A 25,268-nucleotide genomic window follows, 5' to 3' on the forward strand; every position below is an offset into this window, starting at 1 on the left:
TAGAATATCCTAGCATTGTATTTAAAAGTGGATTTCCTGAAGCAAACTCTGTTCTTTCAGAACTATTTTCTAATACGTAGAAAATGGTAGGCGTACTAAATACAAAACCTTTTGTCTCATATGAAAGCATTACTGTCAAAATGATATGGTCATCTACCTGTTTATATAGTGCAGAAATTACACCTGTCTTTTAGATGAAGGTGACCTTTTAATTCTGCTCTACATTTATATCTGAGAACCTGAAACTTCAAAAGTTCTCAAGCATGGGGGCATAGCTTGGCTGCCAAAGTAGCATCATGCGGGAGCGAGGACGCCGGATCCGCAGGTAAGTTTGGGGGTCTCTGGGGGGCGCCGTGACGGGCTTCGCCATGGAATTCTGCGTTGGAGCCCGTCACGGCCGTGTGCAGCCGGCCTAATAGTCTGCTCTATAAATAACACAATATATACATTAGCTCCGATACATGTGCCCAATAAAAAACAAAGAAGCTTTATGCATAAAATTCTACGTATCATTTCAAAATGTAACCAAGGTAATTTATTGATTTGCGGTGATTTCAGTGCAATATCAGACACCATTAATACCACCTTCAACTTGCGTAACCACGTTCAATTCTTAGGTGACATTTGATAGAAGGAAGATGTTTTTCAACATTTGTCAATCAATTCACAGCTATAAAAGGGAATACTCCTGCTACTCAAATGTCCATAATAGCTACTCGATGATCGACATGTTCATATCAGACAGACATTTACTATTGCTTTCTCAAGAATTGACAATTGAGACCATCACCTGGTCTAATCATGTCGCAATCTCATTGACTTTAGCTGAACAATACAACCAACCACCAACATATATCTGGCATAGTAATAACTCCTTGTTATCACAAGTGGAACATAAAAGTAATTTGGAGAGAGATTTAAAGTATTATTTCACTCACAATACATCCCTTGATGTGAACCCACACATCTTATGGAATACTAACAAAGCATATATGAGTGTCAGGGTTCAAACCAAGGAACTCCTGTGCTCCAAGTGGCATCTCTCCCTGGTGAGCTGTTCAGCCTACTGGACAGCTCCCCTGCCTAACCTTGTCCACTTTTTGCTCCTGCAACCCAGCTCCTGATTAGCTCCACGCCGCACTGATTAGCCACACTATATAAACCTGGCCCTGTCTCTCCCTCAGTGCATGATTATTGAGCCCCCAGTCTGTAATCAATCTCCTATCCTTCCTGCTCCTCTGTCTACAAACAGCCACTCTGTGTACCGACCTCTGGCTTCCCCTGACTCTGCTACCTGCATGCTCTTCTTGTACCAACCTCTGGCTTCCACTGACTATACTACCTGCCTGCTCGCCTTGTACTGCAAACCGATACTACCCCTGTACCAACCTCTGGCTTTCCCTGACCACGCTGCTGATCCACACTGGTTATGACAAAGAGACTTCAACCCTAAACCAAATCATTAGAAAGCAGTTTGTTTATTAGAATAGGCAACCATGTAAAAAAAGAAAGGACTAAAACCCTAAAAAATAAAGGCTCTTGAAACACAAAAGACAGAAACAGATACCCCAATAGCTCTTTCAATATAGACATAAACTCCAAAGTTACTTACTACAAAATTATTAGAGAAAGCTACTGGTGTTTAGCCTTAAAGCCCAACATCTAAAATCGTGAATCCCATACCTAATTGACCAAAATTCAAATCTGTTAAACATGTTTTATGATTTAGCCCTTTCCTAGTCTACCATGTAAATCTTTATTCATAAACAGATCCAACCTATTAGAATGTCTAATGGCTTAAAAACATGTATTCAACAAATTTTAGAAGTAGAATATTAGTATTTGTAAGCATCTTATGAACTCAATAGTTAAGTATGTAGTCTTTATTTATTTTGGAAAAGTAGCAATTTGGTGTAAAAGATCACCTAACATACATGCTAAAGTATTTCACTCAAGTTTTAATACAGAATGTCTTCTATTAAGTAGATGTATATGCTCCAAACATAATATGAAGCATTTGTAAGATGTGAACTCTTTTTCGTAATAAATTCTGAAATGATCACAAAGCAAAATAAAAGTGTTGTTGACTATTAGGTTTTGAGAAAACAAAGAACTTCTATTTATATTTCCTTCTGGAAAAAATTCACATCCATTGCTTTAGAAAACAGAACTAGAGTTGGCCATTGAAAGGAGGAACTTAAGCTGTAAGAAAACAACTAAGGTACAAAACATAACAATCATAACATCTGAGTATTCATTATTGCCTGACCTGTTCAATGCTAAGTTCATACTTTGGAAGATACATTATAGATTCTTTTATTTGATTTCCAAATGGAGGGTGTCTGTTTACAATCTATGAAAGTAAATGTAAAATGGGAAAATAAAAAGGAAGAGCATACATTAATAATACTATCCTCATCCATGTGTAACTCAGTCCATCCACCCTTCTGGGAAGGCTCTCTACTGCGTTTTGAAATGTGACTGTGGGGATGTATCCCCATTTAGCCTCAAGAGTATTAATAGAGGTCAGGAAGCTAATCTTGTGCAGTGAGGCCGTGCATGCTGTTGCTGTGCTGATCGGATGTTTCATTGATTTTAAGTCAAAGCCTGTCAAGTTCTTCCACACAAAACTTAACAAACACTTTTTTGGACCTAGTTTCATGTATGATGGCAATGTTATAATAAATCACGAAAGGACCTTTTCCAAAGTGTTACCACAAACATGGAAGTAACTAATTCTCTTGAATATCCATGAGTGTGGGATTACTTCACTATAATAAGTAGCCCAATCCCAACAATTAAATTGTCCCAGACCATTACTTTACTTCTCTTTCAACAAATTTAAAGGGGTTGTCCATTCAACTAAAAATGTAAGCCAATGTTTTAATGAGCATTACACTAACAACTTACCAATTATATGCGATGCAAGCAGAAGTAGTGGGTAGTTTAAAAGCTACCATGAGGCTACCGAGTTCCTGCACTCTCAGCAGTCATATATAACAGTCGTGTCCTGGAGCTTTTATTGTTTAGACCTATAATCACAAGTTGACCACTTCAATCAGGTTGTATCCAACAATGATAAGCATTATAACTTATTTTTAATGCATGGCTTCCAACATCAGTCCCTCTCACAGAATGTCCTTTCCACTAACTTTCATTCACAAAGATGCTACGGATCATAGTAGGTAGTCAATTCAAGCTGGGGGAAATGTGAAGAAAGTAGGCTTAAACTGACTACTTACTGTGAACCGTAGTGTCTTAGTGAAGTACAGAGAGTGTAAAGGACAATCTGTGAGGAGGATTGTAAAAGGTCCAATTTCAGAAGCCATGTACTTTTAGTTGTTGGACATAATGCGAATAGAGTGGCCAACTTGTGACTGTATGTCTAAAAACATAAAAGCTCCAAAACACACCTGTTATATATAACTTATTACACTGCATTTTGATTGATACCTCTGACCCCCATTTGAATTGGTTCATGTGCAAGAGTGACTTTTCACTTGAATCAATGGTCCAAATTTTAAAAAATCACTGCGTGTCCCATTCTTCTGCAAGGCTAGCGACCGTGTACTAGGGGCCTAAAACTCGTATGTCTCATTGGTAATACTAGGTTTACAGTAGATGAGTCCTAAAGGTCCTCCAAGCTGTCAGGGCCTCCACTGGGGTGGCAACTGGAAAGCATGAAGTAAGAGGGTGGTAAACCTCCTAACCTCTCGATGCATATTCTTACATCTAAAATAAATGTGCTATATAAGATACCTGAATAAGATACTATAAACTGCACCTATTTTATATACAGAATATAAACAAAGAAGTAACATACCAACTCCAGTTCCCTGGCATTAATATCCTCTATTTTTTTGAATGTTGTAAGGCCAGCGTTCACCATTGCATTAGCTAAGTTAATACCTGAAAAAAAAAAGTACGTTACTGTTATTCACAAAGGCATTACACAAATATACTCAGGATGTACCCCGGACATGGCAGATTTTATGCCTTTTCATTAAATATATACTGCACACTGAATGGCCACTTTATTAAAGAAACTTGGCGTTTCCCTGTATGGAAATTAGACCTATGTCCATGAAGTACAGCATAAAATCAAGTGAGTACATTTTTCGTGGATCAGTTTCAGTGTGAATCCACTTTAGACTAGGAAAGTTAAGCGATCTGAACGACTTCAAACAAGGCTTGTTTATCAGTGTTAGACTAGACAGGCCAGAATTTCAAAAACTGCTAACCTTATGGGGGTTTCTCCCGTAACTGATGATTTTCAGTGAAGGGCTTATATTTAAAGCCCTTCCCTGAAAATTCCTGCGGGGCTTGCCGGCAGCCCATTGCTTTCAATGAGGCTGGAGAAGTGTCTGCCCCATTGAAAGCAATGGGAGAACATCATGATCCTCTGTCACAGCTGTGGCATTCTTCAGCCCTGTGGAAAGTCCCCTTATCACTGAACACTGTGACAGTGCTGTCACAGTGTTTAGTGATGAGGGGACTTCCCGCGGAGATGAAGAAATTCTCTGTCACAGCTGTGGCAGGGGATTCTTTACTTCCCGCGGGGAGTCCCCTTGTCACTGAACACAGCAACGAAGGTGAGCATATATATTTATTGTCAGAATGTTCTCAAGAGGGGGGGCATGGCCTGGACGCTGAGCAAGATGGAAGTGTGAGGGAAGTGCTCCATCTAAGCAGCACCACTCAGGCCTCTTTACAGCAGCAAACAGCTGCAATTATGGGGAAAACAACAAGGGACAGGAGCACGGAACATCAAGGGACCCCCGCCCGGCAAAAGTGCAGCCCGATATGCAGCGCTTCTTCAGGGAGAAGAGCGCTCACTCACCGAGGCCTCCCTCCAAGATGGCACCGGCCCGGGAGCTCATCTCATCTCACAGTAAGGGGGAGGAGGAGGGAGCTTCCTCAGATGGGGAAGATTGTGAATCCATTTCAAAAGGGTTCATGAGGAACCTGATTTCTCAAGCCCTGCGCCCCATCAGCACAGACCTTGCAGAGATTAAAGAGGAGTTTAAGCAGATGGGGCACAGACTGGAAGATCTGGAGTCCTCCTCCTCGGCGGTTATCTCTCATGCACTACAGTTAGAGCAAGCTTTGAAAGAGCAGCAGGCACATCTAAACAGAGCTTTACTGTTACAGGAAGATCTTGAGAACAGGAACAGGCACAATAATCTGCGTATCAAAGGTCTCCCTGAAGCTTTTACAGGAGACTCTCTATATAAAGTCGCCAAAGAAATCTTTGTGTCTCTATTAGGTGCTGAGAGAGCCGCCTCCATCTCGATTGAGAGAATACACAGGGCATTGAGACCCCCGCCAAGCGATGCAGAGCCTCCGAGGGATATAATCTGCAAGCTCCTCTCCTTCCCAGACACCCTCGCCTTACTGAAAGCTGCCAGAGCCCGTAGGTCTGTGCCCTATGCGGATGCATCTCTGCTTATATTTCAGGACTTAGCGCCTACTACACTAGCCAAGCGCCGTCTCCTACGCCCCCTCTTGGAGGTTCTCAGGGAGAGAGACATAAAATACGCCTGGCTTTTCCCGTTTGGTCTTGGCTTCTCATACAAGAGTAAGAGAGTCAACGTTCGCTCACAGGAAGACCTGGAAAAAGTCTGGCTGTTACTAGAAATTGAACCTATCTCCCTTCCCTGCTGGCAGCCACTTCCGGACCTCCCTCACTTCCACCCGCTGGAGGCACCGGAGGGGGGGCAAGCCTCCGGTAGCACTAAATTCCCTAGAGGGAAAAAGAAAAAGTCAAGAGAGGACTTTCCTTGAGATCTGGCAGCAAAGGAGTCTTTTGTCTGAGAACCCCTACCTGGTGACCCCATGGACAGGGTAGGAGGGTCACCATTGCCGATGCAGGCCAGCAGGCGAGTTCAACAACTGAAACTCGCTACATTTCAAATCGGAGAGTTTTAGAGACCCGGCTGCGAGTCCCGTTTCCCCGTCAGGACATAACTAATTCCAGCCCGGGCTCTCGCTCTCGCCTCGGTAGGGAGGCTTTCGTGTTCCAGGTTGGATGTTCCGTATCCACGTTCCTGTTCTCCCTAAGCCAATTTCAAGAACTTGAGTAATATTGTTTTGCTGTTACGCTAAGATATAGTTATATGTATACCCCATGATCAGCCCAAGGGGCCCATGAGGGTGCCTGTCAGACCAGGCTGTGTTGAGCTTTTTTGATTCCGATTGAGTCACTGGCTCTACACACCCCCAGTAGTACGCCCTCATCTTGGAGAGGGGATTTGGGACTATAAGTATCCCACCCCCTCCCAAAGTACTACTTGTAATAGTTAGCGGACCTAATCGTCTGCGCTTGTACCTTACTCGATTTACCTTCCTCTTTCCCAATTCCATTAGCCTTCCTATCCTCCCCTTCCCCCGGACCCACAACTCTGTATAACCCCTCCCCTTCTTGTATCCTTTTACCTCCTAAGCTATCATCTCTATCGCCGGGTACCACAAATCGTCACCTTTCACCAGTACTGAGGTGCTGTGTTGCTAGTTGAATTTTTGTTCTTCTTCTCATCCTCTGCTCTCTCTTCTGAACAGGAAGGATCTGATGGGAGACCTCCGGCTCACTTCCTTCAACGTGAGAGGCCTAAATTCGCCCTCTAAAAGACATAATGTCTCGCTCCTAACCAAAAGGTATGGCACAAAAATTCTTTTTATCCAAGAATCCCATTTTAAGGGGGACAGAACCTTTAATTTGCCAGGTAAACACTTCTCCCAAGCTTTTCACAGCACTCACCCTTCATCGGCATCAAAGGGAGTCTCTATCTACATACACAAGGATATTCAATTCACGGTAGAAACACAATACAGAGATGAGGAAGGCAGGGTCTTATTTTTAAAAGGAACGCTAAATAATGTTAAAGTTACCCTAGCCAATCTCTACTCTCCAAACTCGAACCAGATTCAGTGGCTTGTTCATCAACTAGAGACCTTGAAACAATTTGCTGTGGGCCATCTAGTGATAGCGGGGGACTTCAATGTCACCTTAAATCCACTTCTTGACTCATCCTTGGGCCGCTCACAAATTTCACAAACCAAATTAAGGAAACTAGGGAGGTGTCTATTCGACCTGGGTGTGGTGGACGCTTGGCGTCTTCTTCACCCCTCGACGAAGGACTTTTCCTACTACTCATTGGTCCATTCCTCAATCCAGAGGTTGGACTACCTCTTTGTCTCCTCCGCTCTCCTCGCAACCCTCGAGAAGGCAGAAATAGACACAATAACGATTTCAGACCATGCTCCGATTCATTTGGTTCTTCGGTCCCCCCACGGTGTGCCAAGGGAGTGGAGATGGAGATTGAATCCGTCCATATTAGAATCTCTAGAGGACAGGGAGCATTTAAATAAATCGCTTGAGGAATATTTCCAGTTAAATATTAATGGCGACACCTCGATCCCAATAACTTGGGAGGCTCACAAAGCCTTCATTCGGGGCCAGCTGATCTCTCTTGGATCTCGCATTAAAAAACGTATCCAAAAAGAGATAGATGAGAAGCTGATAGAGATTGCCAAATTGGAACACTTGACCAAACTCTCTCAAACCAAACTGAATCTTGAAAGCCTAGCCGCTCTCAGGACAGACCTGAGACGTTGTCTAGACTCCAGATTCAACAAAAAACAGCTCCACCTAAAACATATTTTCTTCGCTCAAGGGAATGGAGGGAGCAAATATATGTCGTCCATTATCAAAAAGACAAAGACAAAAAATTTAATTAAATCAATAAAAACCGAAAAAGGGGACTCGGTCTCCGCCTCATCTGACATAGCAAGAGAGTTTCAGGCATTTTATTCTAAGCTCTATAACTTAAAAGCTAACTCCACCCCTGAGGGACAAAAAGACTCAACTCTACTAATAGACCAGTTTCTACAGCAGATAAATCTCCCTAAGTTGAGCTCAGCAGAAACATCCGCTCTGACCTCTCCGGTCACCCTACCTGAAATTCAAAAACTGATAGCATCATGCCCTCCGAACAAGAGCCCGGGCCCAGATGGTTTAACCATACACTACTACAAGACCTTCCAGGCTACCCTAGCACCCAGACTCGTGGATCTCTTCAACGACCTGTTGAAGGGTGCCCCACTACCAAAACAGTCCCTAGAAGCCCACATAACCTTGATCCACAAGGAGAACAAGGATCCTGAACTGTGTGGCAGTTATCGCCCGATCTCTCTGATCAACCTGGATGCGAAGCTCTGGGCCGAGCTTCTCGCAGAGAGACTGGGTACTTGCATGCCAATTTTGATCGGAGAGGAACAGGCAGGCTTCTCTAGGGGAAGGGAGGGGAGAGACAATTGCCTCAGACTTTTGCATGCTGCCCGATACGCCCAATCTCATAACATACCCTTGGCCCTAGTAGGCACAGATGCCGAAAAGGCCTTTGATAGGGTAGATTGGAGCTACATCGAGGGAGTCTTGCATCATTTCAACTTTCCCAGAGAATTTATTACATCCATTTTCTCCCTCTACTCGCAGCCGTATGCTCGACTCAAGATAAACGAGGTCCTCTCCCCTCCCTTCGATATAAGAAATGGCACGCGCCAAGGCTGCCCTCTTTCTCCAGCCCTCTTTATATTAGCTCTTGAACCTCTATTGCTGAAAATCAGACAGGACCCAGCCATAAGCGGCTTAAACTGCGGGAACAATTCTCTATCTTCTGCAGCTTATGCGGATGATATTGTGTTCCTAATTACAAATCCAGAGGAGGGGATACCGAGACTTACGGAGCAACTCGAGGAGTTCGGTTTGGTCTCCAATTTTAAAATTAATTTTTCAAAATCAACAATTTTGAATATCTCCATTCCCTTGGCCCGCTATGACGCACTCCGGACTAACTCGCCCTTTTCTTGGTCAAACACCTCTATCGACTATTTGGGTATTAAACTCACAAAGAAAGCAGAGGACCTATATAATGCCAACTTTGCCCCCTTGATTAGTCAAGTGAACAACTTCTTATGATGTTCCCTTCGCCTCATGGTTTGGCAGAAAAAACATCATTAAATCATACGTCTTGCCAATCATAATCTATAAAATACGAATGCTTCCCATTCACCTGCCAAAAAGTTTTTTTAAATGTCTCAGCTCTGCCTTCTCGGGGTTCGTGTGGAGGCGGAGGAGGCCGAGACTGGCCCATAGCCTGCTGATAAGGAAGAGGGCGGAGGGCGGGATCGACCTTCCGAATCTCTACGAATTTTATCAGGCCTCTCAGCTGGGATATTGGATATGTCTAGTTAAACCCTCTAAAGACGGATTACCCCGAATCCTTGCGGAAGGTTGCGACGGAGACTCTCTGGATGCGAACCTGTGGTTCCCATCAAAGACTCACCTTAAGGGTTGAGGCTTTAATCCCCTGCTCAGAGGCCCCTGCGAGGTGTGGAACATGCTGAGACCCATACTAGCGCCGGACCCCTCTCCTATCCTCCCTCTACGTTCCATAGGCAGATTATTAAAACATCCTTCCGATCCATGCTCCGCCTCGATTTGAAGGAGAGCCGGATCTTTGACAATTTCGAACCTACAATCTTTAGCACACCTTCCCCCGGAATCCATTGTTCAGGCATTGGGCTTTGCTGATAACCTCTCCTTCTTACACAAAGCCCAAATTAAAAACACTGTTGAGGAATTCTTCAACTCTTACCAAGCATCCAGACAGGCATCGCCCTTTGAAAAAACTTTCCTGGAAAACAAACCCTGCCTAAGAAAAATTGCGTTCCTCCGCAAAAACTTCATCACCCCTCCCACCGACTACAAACCGGCATTTCTATCCTCATGGGAGAAAGAGTTAGGCATCACGCTCACCCCACACGAATCCTCCCTGATACTCAAAACTTCCTTCGGACGGTCGCCCTGCATCCTTGCCCAGGAATCCCATTATAAGTTATTAGCTAGGTGGTACAGGACCCCTCAGTGGCTGTCTGACCACAATCTGACCACCCAGAACCTCTGTTGGAGGTGCAAAAGCGATGTAGGCTCCTACCTCCATATTTGGTGGGCGTGCCCATCCATCATGCCTTTTTGGAAAGGAGTAGAAAAGATTCTCCAGAAAATCTCCCCTGATTTTGCTCTCACTCCGGACATAGTCTTCCTATGGAGACCCTCCAGGTCCTTTCACCCACAGAAGAACAAGCTGCTGGCATCTCTGATTGATATCACTAAAGCCTTGATTCCCCCTCTCTGGCAACAAAACACACCACCCACACTGAAACAATGGAAGGACAGGGCAGACCTCCTCTACAATTTAGAGGAACTGCATAGCTGGTCCAATAACACATATGATAAATTCCTGCTGACGTGGTACCCATGGAAAGCCATAAGTGACTCGGACGTTTGGACCCGGTGAGCGGAGGTCTCCCATCCTTTCCCCCTTCTAGGACGGTGAGTCCCTCTTCTCTTTTCTACTCTTCTAGACGACAACCATGCTGATATAAAAGGATACCCACTCCTCCTCCCCCCTCCTCCCCCCCCTCCTCCCCCCCTCCCCCAGCACCTTCATACTCCCCCCCCCCCCCAGTGTTCATGATATTGTTTTACCAATGTTTGTTCTATATTTTTCATATTGACTGTACTCTTTTGCGGGGCTCACACAAGGATTTAACTTAGAGTGTATGTTTCCCAGCCCCACCTTGAATGTGACTTCAGCTAACCCAAAGCGATTTGTTGACGCGCAACCAGGAGCAAATTTATGTAACTCAAAGCTGACTTGTACTCATTCGGGCTCTTCGTTGTGTGACTGTGTACATGTTATATAATAAAATCCAAATAAAATTGATTTAAAAAAAAAAAGAATGTTCTCAAGAGGGTGGGGGTGGCACAGACACTCAGGACTCGACAGATAATAAACTTACTTCAGTTTATTTGTAAGATGCACTCTAAGTAACACAAAATGAAAAAGTCCATGTAATATGCACTGAGGAGGTTGCTCAGGTTCATGCGGAAACACCAATGGAAGCTGCACCATGCAAGGTGCTCAGGAGCTTCCTCCTCAGGCTGTCAGGCACTGACTCCTTGGGAGCTGCAGCCTTTTATGCCCCCGTAACAAGGTCAGTGCCTGCAGCAGAGGTTCCTGAGAACCAGGGTGAAGTTGTATACTGGATCTCGACCCTGTCCAGACTATGAGCCTGGGAGGGAGATATACTCCATCCACAACTTCACCCTTTAACTGCCTACAATATATATATATATCTTTTTTTTTTTTTTTTTTTTTTTTTACACAAACCAGGGATGATTTTCATGGAAGGGCTTATATTTCAAACCCTTCCCCAAAAATCATTACTGGGGCTGCCGGCAGCAGCCGCAGCCCCATTGAAGGCAATGGGCATGGACCTGCACTTACATGTGTTTCTGCACGTACGTGGCTGCGCGGTTTTGTGCGCACCTATGTACGCACATGCTCGTGTGAATGCACCTTTACTGACTGACTTGCCACTAATTCTCTAACTTCCCAGTGCCGAATAAACATAAAATTTGGCAGGAGCATTCTTTATGTCCTAAATAGGAAAAGTAAAGGGGTCACAACTTGATTATTCAATGCTGATTGCAAACATATTGGCACCCCTACATAATGTCCTAAATAGGAAAAGTTAAGGGGTCACAACTCGATTATTCAGTGCTAATTGTAAAACTAAAAGCACCCCTATGTAAAGTAACTTCCAGATGTCGTACAAGTGTGAAATTTAGAACAAGCGTTCTTGAGGTCCAAAGTGAGGAGAATGGGAGGAGTGGCACATTCTGCAGAGGGACATTGGTACATGCAGCCTGAGGAGAATCTAACGCTCCTCTGTGTATATATATATATATATATATATATATATATATATATATATATATATATATATATATTATTCCTTGTTTCCTCTAAAGTAACCACGACTTCATAAAATCTTCCATGCAAACAACACGTAAACACTTGTATCAAATTAATTCAGGCAAAGCCAGGTATATCAGCTAGTATCAGATATTACTATTCTCCTGGAATGTTTTGGAGATTCCGATAAGTAAAGACCTCAGCGACTATCAACAGAGTAAACTGTTCTCCTACACTATTGTTGCTGATGGTTGAAGCAAGCAACCTGAGCCAGGTATATCAGCCAGTTGATAATTCTGGTAAGTCAGGCAACAGCTCAGATATTATCTTGAATTTTGAGTTGTATTTTCATTTAATGTTTCTTAAATTAAACATCAATATTATACAAACTTACCAATTTTATCCAATTGTTTGGACACATGTAATGAATTCTCCCATAATTTGCACCTGAAGCACTTGGTCAGAGTTGATGCATTGAGAAATGCAATGAATTTATTTTCTTGTAAAGCTAAAAACTCAGACAGATCTATAATTGAAATGTTATATATTGGTTAATACACAGATACATACATAAGTAGCAACAATTTATTATGCTAAAAATGCAGTATGTAATATTAGCATGGACATACATTTAGCTACTCGTGTGCCGTGCCTGAAAATCTTTGCCATATCTTGCGTCAAGGAAAAATCTTGAACAAGAAGACATCCAAGCTGAGCCTGTATGAGACTATAATGAGAAAGAAAAGACTGTACAGTGCACTATAGGTTACAGCTGTATACTTAGTATTTTCGTACGAAGCACAAGCAGGGACTAATACTAAAATTACTAATACCATTCATGTTATTATAATAATGGCAACATATACTGTATAACCATATTTTCTGGCGTAAAAGACGACCCCCAACTTTTCCAATGGGGAAACTAACTACCTGTTGTCTTATGCGACGGACTAACTACCTGTAAAAAATAAATAAATACTCACCTCCCAGCGTTCTGCGATGATCTGCGGCGCTGCTGCAGACTGTTACTCCCTCCTCCACCCTGACAGAGCATTGCTTTCTGGATGCGGGGCTGGATGATGTCATTGAATGACTGTGATTGGTTAACCCAGTGCCGACTTTCATTGGCTGACACCACGCTGATTTAGCCAATCAGAGCATTAGCTTTCCGGTGGCGGGGCATTTAACGCCGCGGGAGGTGAGTATTTATTTTTTTTTTCTACAGGTAGTTAGTCCAGCGTATAAGATGACCCCCGACTTTTGAGAACACTTTTCTGGGTTAAAAAGTCGTCTTATACGCTGGAAAATACTATAATCTTATAGTAAAAATCATTATTTTATTAATTTTTAATGAATTTATCCAACTTTAAAGGGGTTGTCCCACGGCAGCAAGTGGGTCTATACACTTCTGTATGGCCATATTAATGCACTTTGTAATGTACATTGTGCATTAATTATGAGCCATACAGAAGTTATAAAAAGTTTTTCACTTACCTGCTCCGTTGCTGGCGTCCTCGTCTCCATGGTTGCTGTCTAATTTTCACCGTCTAATGGCCAAATTAGACGCGCTTGCGCAGTCCGGGTCTTCTTATCTTCTCAATGGGGCTCCGTGTAGCTCTGCCCCGTCACGTGCCGATTCCAGCCAATCAGGAGGCTGGAATCGGCAATGGACCGCACAGAAGCCCTGCGGTCCACGGAGGGAGAAGATGCCGGCGGCCATCTTCACCGGGTAAGTAAGAAGTCACCGGAGCGCGGGGATTCAGGTAAGCGCTGTCCGGTGATCTTTTTTAACCCCTGCATCGGGGTTGTCTCGCGCCGAACGGGGGGGGGGGGGGGGGGTTTGAAAAAAAAACCCCGTTTCGGCGCGGGACAACCCCTTTAATTTAAAACAACCCCTGGATGAAATTTGTCCAGAAAATGAGGGGAGGTTATATTATTTGCTACCCTCCTTTCTTCCAGGTTGGCCTCTGATCTGCTTTTTCCTGGAGTCTCTTTTCATTCTTTTAACATGGCTGTAGCTACTGTTGGACTAACTGATGCACACTTAGCGCTGTGTGTCATCAATAGGTTAATGCATTACGTGATGCACTAATTGGCCAGCGCTGCTCATGTGAGCAGTGCTGGCAAATCAGAAAGTAGCATGAAATGTCTGACCACCAATTAACTGTGTGCATTGGGTAGTGACAGCAGTCTCACAGCCATAATGAAAAAATTAAGAAGGGCAGGAGCAAGAAGCGGATCAGTGGCTGAACCACGGAAAAACAGGTAATATGACCCCCCTCCTGGACAAATTTTATCCCTGGGTTTAAATTAAAGGGTTTGCATACTAATGAAAGAGTATATTTAAAAAAACAGCACATCAAGTGCTAACACTTTGCAACACATTGTGTTAAAGTTCAGCCTCTGCAGGCAACCACAAAATGTTCAGGGCAGCAGGGAGTTGTCATAGCGGCTGCAGATTTGTCCTTGTGAGCTGCCACATGGACAGCCTAATTCTTTTGAAGCCAGTTCATCCATGCAGCAGCTCTGACAGCTCCCTGCTGCCTTGTACATGTTGTAGCTGCTGTATTGTATATTATCTACTGTTAGTACTTGATGTGCCAACACTCTGTAACATATGTTTACATTATTAAGGGACATTTATTTTAATTATCATTGGGATAAAATGCACATGAGCATTGCTTACCAATTAACTTTCATTTCCGTAGATTTTATTTTGCCTTCCATTGGAAACCTACATTTTTTTTTAAACAAAGAAGATATTCACATATGGTATTTTTAAGTATAGCTTGCTTTGCAATGTTGTTAAAAATAACATTTCTGAAAAAATGCAAAGGTGTAACCCCTTCCCGACCAGCCCAAGTAAATGCATGGGCAAGCAAGCTGGTTCTTGTGCCTAAATTCTGTAATTTTTTCCTACTTCTGACCATTTTTTCCTAAACATGACCTACCAAATTAATCCCTATGCACTCCAATTTTAAATAATAAGAGAACCCCATGTGTCCCAAAAAACTGAAACAATCAACTTTAGAATGCAGCATTGAAAAATGTGAAATTTTGCTCTGGGCATGAAGGCCCAAAACACCCCTCAGCATGAGAAGGTTATTAAAGAAATGGATGAATTAAAGAATATGAGAAGTGCAGTATTTTGTATATATGATTGTATATATGATTTTCAATCAAATATACATCATTTAAAAAAAAGATCTAATGTTTACAAAAACATAAATATAAATTTAATTAAGAGTAAGAAAATTAACGATCTGTGTGATTGAAATGTTTTTTGTTTTTTTTAATTCAACCTTTAGGAAAAAATGTACATTGCACTATGATAGACCACAGGGTTTGTTCGGCATTGCAACACAGCCTCATCCACTTGAATATTAGATGCAGCTCATAGACAAGATTGGCCATGTTTCTGGAGAAAAAAAGCAGACTCTTTGTTTCTGAATCCCAACCGATCTACAATAACTTCATTATTTTGCTCTTAATTATTTACGAGTAACACATATGTATTTTGGGCTATATAATTACACATATATACACATAAATGTGGTAGATATATAATTATGTTTATTTAATTACTGGAAGAAGGGGAAGTCCTGGAACAAAACAATTGCTCTACAAGCATATGTGTGGAATGACAAGGTGAAAATAAGCATATGAAAGTAACATTAGTGAGGCATGAAACAAGAAAAATAATAGTGTGAGCGGCACAACCACGGGGAGTAAAGGAAAGAACGGCAATGTAGAAAGGAGTGACAGTTATATATTGGATGTACTGACAAGAACACAATAGATAGCAATGATTGTTAGGTGCAGTATAATGTATTAAAAATATGACTGTTGAGTCCAGGTCATTTGAGCACTCCATCACTCTGCTTTGTCACATAGTCCTGGAGGTGTGTTTAGAGTCATTATCCTATTGAAAACACACTTAAGGGCTAACTAAGTATGAACAAGATAGCAAGGCATGTAATTGCAGAATGGTAACCATGCTGGTTAAGTGCATCTTCAATTTTAAAGAAACATCATTCATTCACTTTCTCTAAAAGTCTAAAGCAATTCAATGTTAAAAATGTAAAATAATGCTCTTGGGGAGATGACATCCTCAGACTGAGTATCATTGGCTACTCCGTGTTAAGCAGGAGTTCAAAATAGAAGGACTTAGGAGTTGTAATTTCTGACAGCTTCAAAATGAGTCAACAGTGCAGTCAGGCATCAGGGAAAGCAAGTAGGATGCTCGACTGCATTGCTAAAGGTATAACCAGTAGAAAGAAAAACAGAAAAAGCTGTGGTGTCACGTTCAGGACCAGAGTGCTAAGTGCTTACTTAACTGAGGGGGAAGAGATAAATTCCATTACCTTCTCAATCCTGGTGAGTCTGTTAGCAATTAGAGACTGCTTCCAATGAGGCAGTCTGAAAGGTTTAAAATATATACAAGACCACTCACCAAATTAGTTCCTAAGTTGAGATTCACACGTATGGCAGGCAGGACCTGTAAACTGGAAGTGCCACGCATTCCACTGAGCACTTCCGGCTGTGTTCCACCATGTAATCGCACAAACTGATCAATTTCACTGGAGTGTCCTCGTATATAAACCTGTTGTGTATCTGTGTGGTGTTTGGACATACAGGCTTGAAAAAGGTTAGATGAACCGCCTGAAAAGTGTTGCCTCAGTCTATTTGTATGTGATGTTTTATGAGACCAATTACCATCTTGGATGTACCATTTGATGATGTACCTGTCTGTTATTCAAGCATCCACCCACGGACACTATTATTTTTCCACAAGATAAATGAATTCACTATTTGGCTAAAATGATCAGTTGACCACAACATTTTAACCAATATTTTATTTTGGTAATTCTGAGGTTTTCTGCCAAACTCCACATGTGCTTTAAAGGGGTTGTCTCGCGAAAGCAAGTGGGGTTAAGCACTTCTGTATGGCCATATTAATGCACTTTGTAATATACATCGTGCATTAAATATGAGCCATACAGAAGTTATTCACTTACCTGCTCCGTTGCTGGCGTCCCCGTTGCCAATCAGAGGCTGGAATCGGCACATGTGACGGGGCGGAGCTTCGCGATGACGCGTACAAGGGGGCAGAGCCAAAATGCCGGTGATGCCGAGACGAGCCGAATGGAGAAGATAGATCTGCGCAAGCGCGTCTAAAAAAGCAAGAAGACACCGAAGTTAGATGGAGCCATGGCAACGGGGACGCCAGCAACGGAGCAGGTAAGTGAATAACCTCTGTATGGCTCATATTTAATGCACGATGTATATTACAAAGTGCATTAATATGGCCATACAGAAGTGCTTAACCCCACTTGCTTTCGCGAGACAACCCCTTTAATGCGGTTTTTCTTCAGCAATGTTTTTGTCTCACAGCAGGTGTGGAGCCAGAATGCCACTAAGAGATTTGGTTTTGGGCTGCTGTTACAGCTAGTGAGGGTGGACCCACTGTGCCAACTTACCAGCTAGGCCGAGATCCCAAACTGGTGAGGTTAGCAGCTGATCCCGATAGACGGAGATATTGGAGCACAATGCTGCGAGTCCATCCGATCCGCGAGCAGGAGAAATACCACTTAGTACTAGCAAGGACAGATGTCCTCTAGTAGACAACGTGAGATGGAGATCTCGCCTTAACTAAACAGAGCGATTGTTCTAACAGGAAAGACCCTGCGGTCTCCACCTGGGGTCTGTCTATTCCTGAAAGGACACAGTGAGGATGAAATGAAAACCAGAAACACTGCAGAGTACAATAAACACAAACAGTAGAGACTCACCACAGAGATGAAGACAATACAAAGACAGGAAGGCACTAGAGAAAATGCACATGGAAGAAGCACAAGGCGTAGAGCAAGTAGGACTGTGGAAACAGGAACCAGGGTGGATGACTGAAGCAGCATACACCAGAACTAAGGCAATGGGACTGAGCTTCCAGCTCAGCTAAATAGGAAGGTAATTGCTTATGCCTTACAGCTGAACTGGAACACTGAAAACAGTAACCCCTGCATTGCTGGAAAGAAGTGTACAGCAGTTCAGGTTACCATGGAAACAGGACAACATCTACGTCTGCCGGAAGCTAAGTCTGGGAAGCAGACCTAATAGCTACTCACGGGGACAGCACGTAGGGAACTTGTGGCTTTCACCCTATACGATTCAATTTGTTTCTTGGGTTTCTCCTTTTCTGCCATTGCACAATAGTGATATCTGCTTGCTAAAGCCAGTACTGCATGAGGTAATGCATTGGATAGGCTCTGACAGTATAGCGGCTAGCAATATCCAGTAAGAAAACACTGTCAGATGTCTTCCGACATCAGAGGTGTACAGGCTGAAATCATAGTGTAAGAAGACGTCCGACAGTTAATTGGAAAGCGTTAATCCTTCCATTAGGTTCTGGAGGTATGCAGGGACCGATAAGCACATACCCTGAAAGCGGTAGGAGCTGTCCTGACATAGCCATCAACTGCAATAGTACCTCTCTTTACGCCCCCTCTTCTTTGGTCCAGAATGCAGATGAAACTTCCTGAGAAGAGCTTGGGGGATTAATGTTTTCTGCAAGTTCCTAAGACCTCCCCTCTGGACAAAAGCTCCTCCAGTTCACCAGGTAATACAGTCTCTCTCTTATTTTTTTTAGCATCCTTTAACCTTGAACACTTCCTCAAGACCAGTAGATATGAGTTTAGACTGGAGTCTAGGAAAAGCTATTTAGAATCAAAGGCTCTAAGAGGAAGACGTGAAAATTAGGGATTCACCATGAAGGAGATTCGGAGCTTATAAATAATTGGGTTCAATTGTGTGAAATCCAAGACTGGTTCTAGGTACCCTGGAGCAAGCTTAAAAAGCCCATCTTTGGAAGAATATTTATGGAGTACATGGAGCAAATGTAAATAAAGGCATCTTCAGAAAGATATTTCTGGAGGATAACCAGACTTGATTCCTGAAGAGTATAAAGGAAGATATCTTTGTTTCTTATCAGCACTCTGTTTCAAGCGAGTAGCTGATTGAGATAGAGATAGTTGGTACATTCTGTTATGACCACAGCTAATGGCCAATGGCGTCTCCCACCTGTCCCCGCTGTCAGTCATGGCCGACATACAGGTTCTTGGGTCCTCTCTGACAGATGTTGCATCTTCTCTGAACACTCCCTGACTGTCATAGCCGCTATGTAGAGTATGCACACACACTGAGCTTCCTATTCCCCAACCTATATCTGATCTCCTTGTAACTGATCTCTGACTGAACCACCATGCTTTCCTCATTTTCCATTCCTGATCCAGGCATATTTATTGACTGTGCATTTCTCTGTCCTGACCCTCGGCCTGTTTCTTAACTATGCAGATTATCTGCCAGCCCAAACCACTGCTTCTTTCTCATTTACGACTCTATCTCCACTCTCCAGTTGAGCAGAAACTATGATGTATAATGGCTCAGAGTTGAGATTAGAGGGGTCAAAAGTGCTTGAGAGTGTGTCTGCTTTAATATTCTTGTAGGTTGGCTTGAAGTGAAGAAAGAAATTGAATCGAGCAAAAAAATAAAGATACCACCCCATCTGATGAGGATTTAAGTGCTGGGCGATTTGGAGATAGGCAAGATTTTTATGGTGTGCATAGATTATATAACAAATAAGACAAATAATAACCACAACCGTATAAACTGTATGGCAACAAATGCAAGAAGTCTGATCAGTAAAGTGAACGAGCTTGAAGCGAGAATGTCTGAAGAAAACTACGATATAGTAGGAATAACGGAAACATGGCTTGATGAAAAATGTGACTGGGCGGTGAACTTACAGCTTTACAATCTCTGCAGAAGGGAACATGGAAAATGGAAAAGGGGAAGGGTATGTCTATATGTCAAATCCTACTTAATGCTGAGACTATGAGAAGATATAGGTGTAGGAGATGAACACGTGGAATCTCTTTGGGTAAAAATACAGGGAGGGAAAACTAATAAAATCCTGATAGGAGTTTTCCATAGGCCACCAAAAATAATAGAAGGAACTGAAAACTTAATAAGAAAAACAGAAGAGGTGTCAAACAGCAATGAAGTGATTATTAAGGGGGACTTTAACTATCAAGAGATAATATGGAAAGATGAAGTCTGCATATCTCACAAAGGTGATAAGTTCCTGAGAACAATTAAAGATAACTACCTTACCCAACTTGTACAGAAGCCAACAAGATAGAGGGCCATTCTGGGCTTATTATTAACCAACAGACCAGACAGAATCATAGGGGTGCAGGTTGAGGGACACTTGGGAAACAGTGACCACAATATAATAAATTTCCATTTGTCATTCAATAGGAAGCATTGTCAGGGAGAGACAGAAAACATAAATTTTAGTAAATCAAAATTTGATCAACTCAGAATTACTGTTGGGAACATTAAATGGGACAATGTCCTCAAAAATAACAATACAGGTGACAAATGTAAGAAGTTTAAAAACATACTAAATATCTCATATGAGCAGTTCATACCCTTCAAAAATAAAAGAACGATAAATATAAGAAAACCAATGTGGCTCAACAAGCCTGTAAGGGGGGCAATAAGTGAAAAAAACAAAGTGTTTAAATTACTAAAACAAGAAGGCAGTAAAGAAACATTAAAAACATACAGGGAAAAAAACATTATCTAAGAAAAAGATAAAAACTGAAAAGGATGAGACAGAGAGACTGATTGCCAAAGAGAGCAAAAATAACTCTAAACTATTTTTGAATTATATAAACAGTAAAATAATTTGCACTGAAAAGTACTGGCCCTCAAACAAATAATGCAAGAAAAAACATAAAACATGATGGTGGAGAGGCAAATCTATTAAATAGTTTTTTCTCAAGTATATTCACGAGAAAAAGAAATGTCACACATGATGCAAGGCAATAAGATGAACCCCCCGCCCACTAAATATCACCTGCCCAACTAAGGAAGAATAGCAGAGTCAGCTAAAAAAGATTAAATTAGACAAATTGCTGTGTCAAGATGGAATACACCCGAACATTTTAAGGGAATTAAGTGTCGTGATAGACAGACCGCTATTTCTTATATTTAGGGGCTTTATTGAAAACGGGGTTGTACCGTTGGATTGGCACATTGCAAATGTGGTTCCAATATACAAAAAGGGGTCAAGAAGAGAGCCTGGTAACTACAGGCTGGTAAATCTCACTTTTGTAATTGGAAAAATATTCTAGGGGTTTCTGAGAAACGAAATTCTGGAATAATGGTATAGCTCCTCATCCGCAGGGGGTCATGAGTGGACGATTCAGCTCCTACAATGAAGTAAGTTCTAGGCTGGACCGGTGAGAGTCTATTGATCTTGTATATCTGGATTTTTCTAAAGCATTTGACACCATGCCGCATAATAGGTTAATATATGAAATGAGACAGCTTGGTCCTGGCAGAAACGTGTGTAACTGGGTAAAGAACTGGCTTAGTGATAAAAAGCAGAGGGTAGTAATTAATGGGTCATACTCTGAATGGGCCACCGTTGCTAGTGGGGTACCACAGGGTTCAGTATTAGGCCCCATTCTGTTCAATATATTTTAACAATGACCTAAAAGAAGGACTACACAGTAAAATATCAATATTTGCAGATGATACAAAATTATACAATATAATGAATACAACGGAGGACATACATAGTAACATAGTATGTTAGGCTGAATGAAGACAATGTCCATCTAGTTCATCCAGTTCAGACAATGTACGGCTGCAAATGGACCTAGATAATGTTACAGTACTAGTAGTGTGCACAGGTAAGCACAGCGCGGGACTCCCTGACCCTCACCCACCCCAATGTCCCTTCCTGGAGGTAGTCCCAAAGGTGGACAGGTCCAGGCCGCCAACACTGACCCTACGCTGCCTAGTGGCAGGACAGGAAGGAACCGCCGTACCTATGCAGATGACAACTTACTAGTACCGACAGGCTAGGCCAATAGAATAAACCAACACGACAGGAAAACCACAGAACACAGGCAGAGATGGATTGAGACAAGGTAACTTTCACTGTAGCAGGACCGAAGTCAGACACACAGGGAACGGAACCAATAACTGGCAACTGCTATCAGCAGCTGCCAGACTATAATTAGGAGTCTCCACCCCTTGGGTGGAGACCAATCAAGCCGGCTGACTGGAGCTCCCTGCCAGCCACTATAACTCACAGAGGTAGAGCGCTTGTGCCTCTCATAGCAGGCACACGCGCGCACCACACGCCACGCCCGCCGACCCGAACGTGGTCGCAACACCATCCCAGAACGCCATGGCGAACTGCGCCCCTGCCACCCGTTGTCCCTGACCGGCCTCATGGTAACAGATAAGCTGGGGACTTGGGTAGACAAATGGCATATATAAAGTTCACCATTGCTGCTGCACTGTGTACTTTTTTCAAAGTGATTGTTGGCCTCTATGGATTCCGCAAAAGTCTTCTCCTTACTCTCATGTTGAGTTTCTATGGACAGCCATAGAGTTTTTGAGTGGTATGAGGCATCTTCCATTTTTTCTTTCCCACTTGTATATTATTTTGTAACCTTTTCTTATCTTATGCATCTGTAAAACTTCTATGTTTAATTTCCTCAAAATGGATCTTTGGCCTTTACTTTCAAAGCTTTCTTCCAGATTCACAGGCTGACCAGGAGTATTTAAATTATGCGTACTTTTAGGCCTTCTGCATGCTTACCTTTCTTTCTTTGTTTTAAAATTCACATAAAAACGCCTACTGACAAATCATGTATTTTGAGAATTAACTTTAAGAAAATACTGGTTTGACTTAAACATAGTAGCTGGAAAAATGTGGGTATTAACATTATATTAAATTTACAGTAAAAAAAAGGCTTTCTTAGGAAGGAGGGGTTAAATACTTTTGCAAGGCACTATACATTTGACATACCAAGGAGCATGTCTTTAAATAAACTAATAAAAATTAAAGAAAATTAAACAAATGGGATGAAATGAAAAATATGCATAGGAATTGAGAGAAAAATATAGTGAGGTGTCCTGGACCTTAAGTGGAAATATAGTTAACTTTTTTGATTGGCAATTTTTTTTTCTGATAGCTTTCAAGACTAAGTTGTTACATGAAACGCACGTCACAGACACAGCTCTGCTAAATGACATGCGCGTCAAAGACACAGCTCTACTACATGACATGCAAAGCACTGACACAGCTCTGCTACATGACATGCGCGGCACAGACACAGCTCTGCTACATGACATGTGCGGCACAGACACAGCTCTGCTACATGATATGCGTGTCACAGACACAGCTCTGCTATATGACGTGTGTCAGACACAGATCTGCTATATGACATGCGCGTCACAGACACAGCTCTGCTACATTACATGCGTGTCACAGACACAGCTCTGCTATATGACATGCACATCACAGACACAGCTCTGCTACATGACATGCGCGTCACAGACACAGCTATGCTATATGACATTCACAACACAGACACAGCTTTGCTACATGACATGCACGGCCATGAATGATTGGAGCAGAATTCGCATAGGCACGCTACTATTCCATTACTTTCAAGGAAACTGCTGGAGGTTGCTGAAGTGCTTGAACTCAGCAATCTCTGTTGCTGTCATTGAAATGAATGGAGTGGCATTGCTTCTGTGCGGCCTTTATTTTATTCATTTGAGCATTGATCAAACCCCCACAACTTTTGATTTTTTTAATCAACATAGCAGTATGAAGGCTTGCTTTTTTATAGTACTACTTAATGAACCTAATGTACCATGTAATCCATTAAAAAACTTTCTAAAATGTTTAAGTGGGGGATAAAGGCGAAAAAAATCCCACTTGTACCATTGTTTTATGGGCTTTGTTTTTACAGCATTCACTGTACACTAAAAATTGACATGTTCATTTATTTCTGTGAGCAGGCTACAGTTACGGCGATTTGTACAGTTTTGAATATCTTCTACTTTAAAAATAAATAACAAGACTTTTTTTTTACAGGGGTTATTCCACAAAAATATTGTTTACCGTTAAATCCAGCCTATAATTCTAAATAAAATTTGTATTTACACTTATCAAAAAAATCGTTTACATGTCCAGATATTCCAGGCCTAGTGTTAGAATAGCGCCATGTTGTTTCTATACAATGTTCACCTTAGTAACTGTTTCAATGTGGTCACACATGCACATTTTTGCTTCTTTTTGCTCCATTGGTTATGCAGTGTGATTTCTGGTATCGTGAACTAGCTGCATCTGAAGTTGCAGTATCTGCTCTGCTTGTCAGAAGAGATGCTAAGCAAATGAAGTATCACTCTCTTATTACTTGCTTATCATCTCCACTGAGCAGCAAAGAAGATGCTGTAGCTACCAAATCAAGCCTCTCTTTCCATCCCCATGCTTTGTTGCCACTGTCAGCATTTACTGTAGTATCTAAGAAGCTAAACAGTTGTGATCAGTTCCAATTGTAGCTTTTATGTTTCAAACAGCTAGCATAAACCGGGAACGGCATGAGTTAGCTCCATATCCCAGCCACAGCCACACAAGGTACATGTACATTATGAGGTCAAAAAAAGGTAAAAAGTGTGTTGTGTTTGTATCTTTAATGTATTCGGTGTTGTGTTGACTTATTTGTGTTCTTTTTAAGGTCTTTTTTTCATGTAATTATTGTTCAACCATTTATCCTGTTAATTATGTTACTAAATATTCATATTTCTTTGCTCAGTAATGTGTTCATTATTTTAGCTAATATGGATTTTAATGACCAACACTTTACTGTGAAATTAATGTAGGATACTAAGCTGTAAGGTTGTAGCTATGCTAACCAGTCAAGTGAACAGTAAGGATAGGTCACCAAATCCCAGAACATATCCTTAAAATGAATTTATTGTTAGAAAATGAAATAGCTTCTGTATTGACCTGCTCTCTGTAGCTCACTTATCGGCTTTGTTGTAGATAATACAAGCACAGAATGAGGAAAATCACATCATTATTATTAGAGGGTGGGTGACTTAATGATAGCTATAGTGCACTGCTGAAAGCATAGTTATACGAGGGGCTGCTGATAAGTCTTTGGCTTTACCCAGAAAGAAACGAGATAGGAAGATGAAACTTTACATTTATTCCACATACTCTCCACTGATGCCAACACATTTCTTACATCGGTATTCCAAGTTCTGTAAGCCTTGCAAAAAGAAGGATTTCAGTTGTGCCTCAAACCAGTCATCTGTAGGAGCCATGACATCAGAAATGGTGTGAAATTTGGTACCCTTGAGGTGTTTCTTCAGGTTTGGAAACAGATGATAGTCGGAGGGAGCTAGATCTGGTGGGTGGTCAACCAGCTGGAAGCCTAGCTCCACCAGTTTTGCCGTGGTCACTTGTGAAGTGTGAGAGGAGGCGTTGTCTTGCAGGAACAAGATTCCTTTGGACAGCTTGCCGCACCTTTTCGTCTTCAGAGCTGCCTTCACATGGTCCAAAAGTTA

The 25,268-nt window shown here is 42.1% G+C and overlaps 1 protein-coding gene across 1 annotated transcript in view; it reads right to left on the reverse strand.

Annotated features, from left to right (window-relative positions):
* HFM1 (helicase for meiosis 1) overlaps positions 1–25,268 on the reverse strand; it is a 118,571-nt gene that overhangs the window by 24,764 nt on the left and 68,539 nt on the right. The window contains exons 23-27 of the mRNA XM_066595000.1: positions 14,509–14,556; positions 12,452–12,549; positions 12,217–12,348; positions 3,824–3,909; positions 2,270–2,353 (exon numbers count right to left, since the gene is read on the reverse strand). Coding sequence (XP_066451097.1) covers positions 2,270–2,353; positions 3,824–3,909; positions 12,217–12,348; positions 12,452–12,549; positions 14,509–14,556 — 448 coding nt within the window. The remainder of the gene's footprint in view (positions 1–2,269; positions 2,354–3,823; positions 3,910–12,216; positions 12,349–12,451; positions 12,550–14,508; positions 14,557–25,268) is intronic.

The sequence above is a fragment of the Eleutherodactylus coqui genome, chromosome 3, assembly GCF_035609145.1.
Source record: "Eleutherodactylus coqui strain aEleCoq1 chromosome 3, aEleCoq1.hap1, whole genome shotgun sequence".
Classification (NCBI taxonomy): domain Eukaryota; kingdom Metazoa; phylum Chordata; class Amphibia; order Anura; family Eleutherodactylidae; genus Eleutherodactylus; species Eleutherodactylus coqui.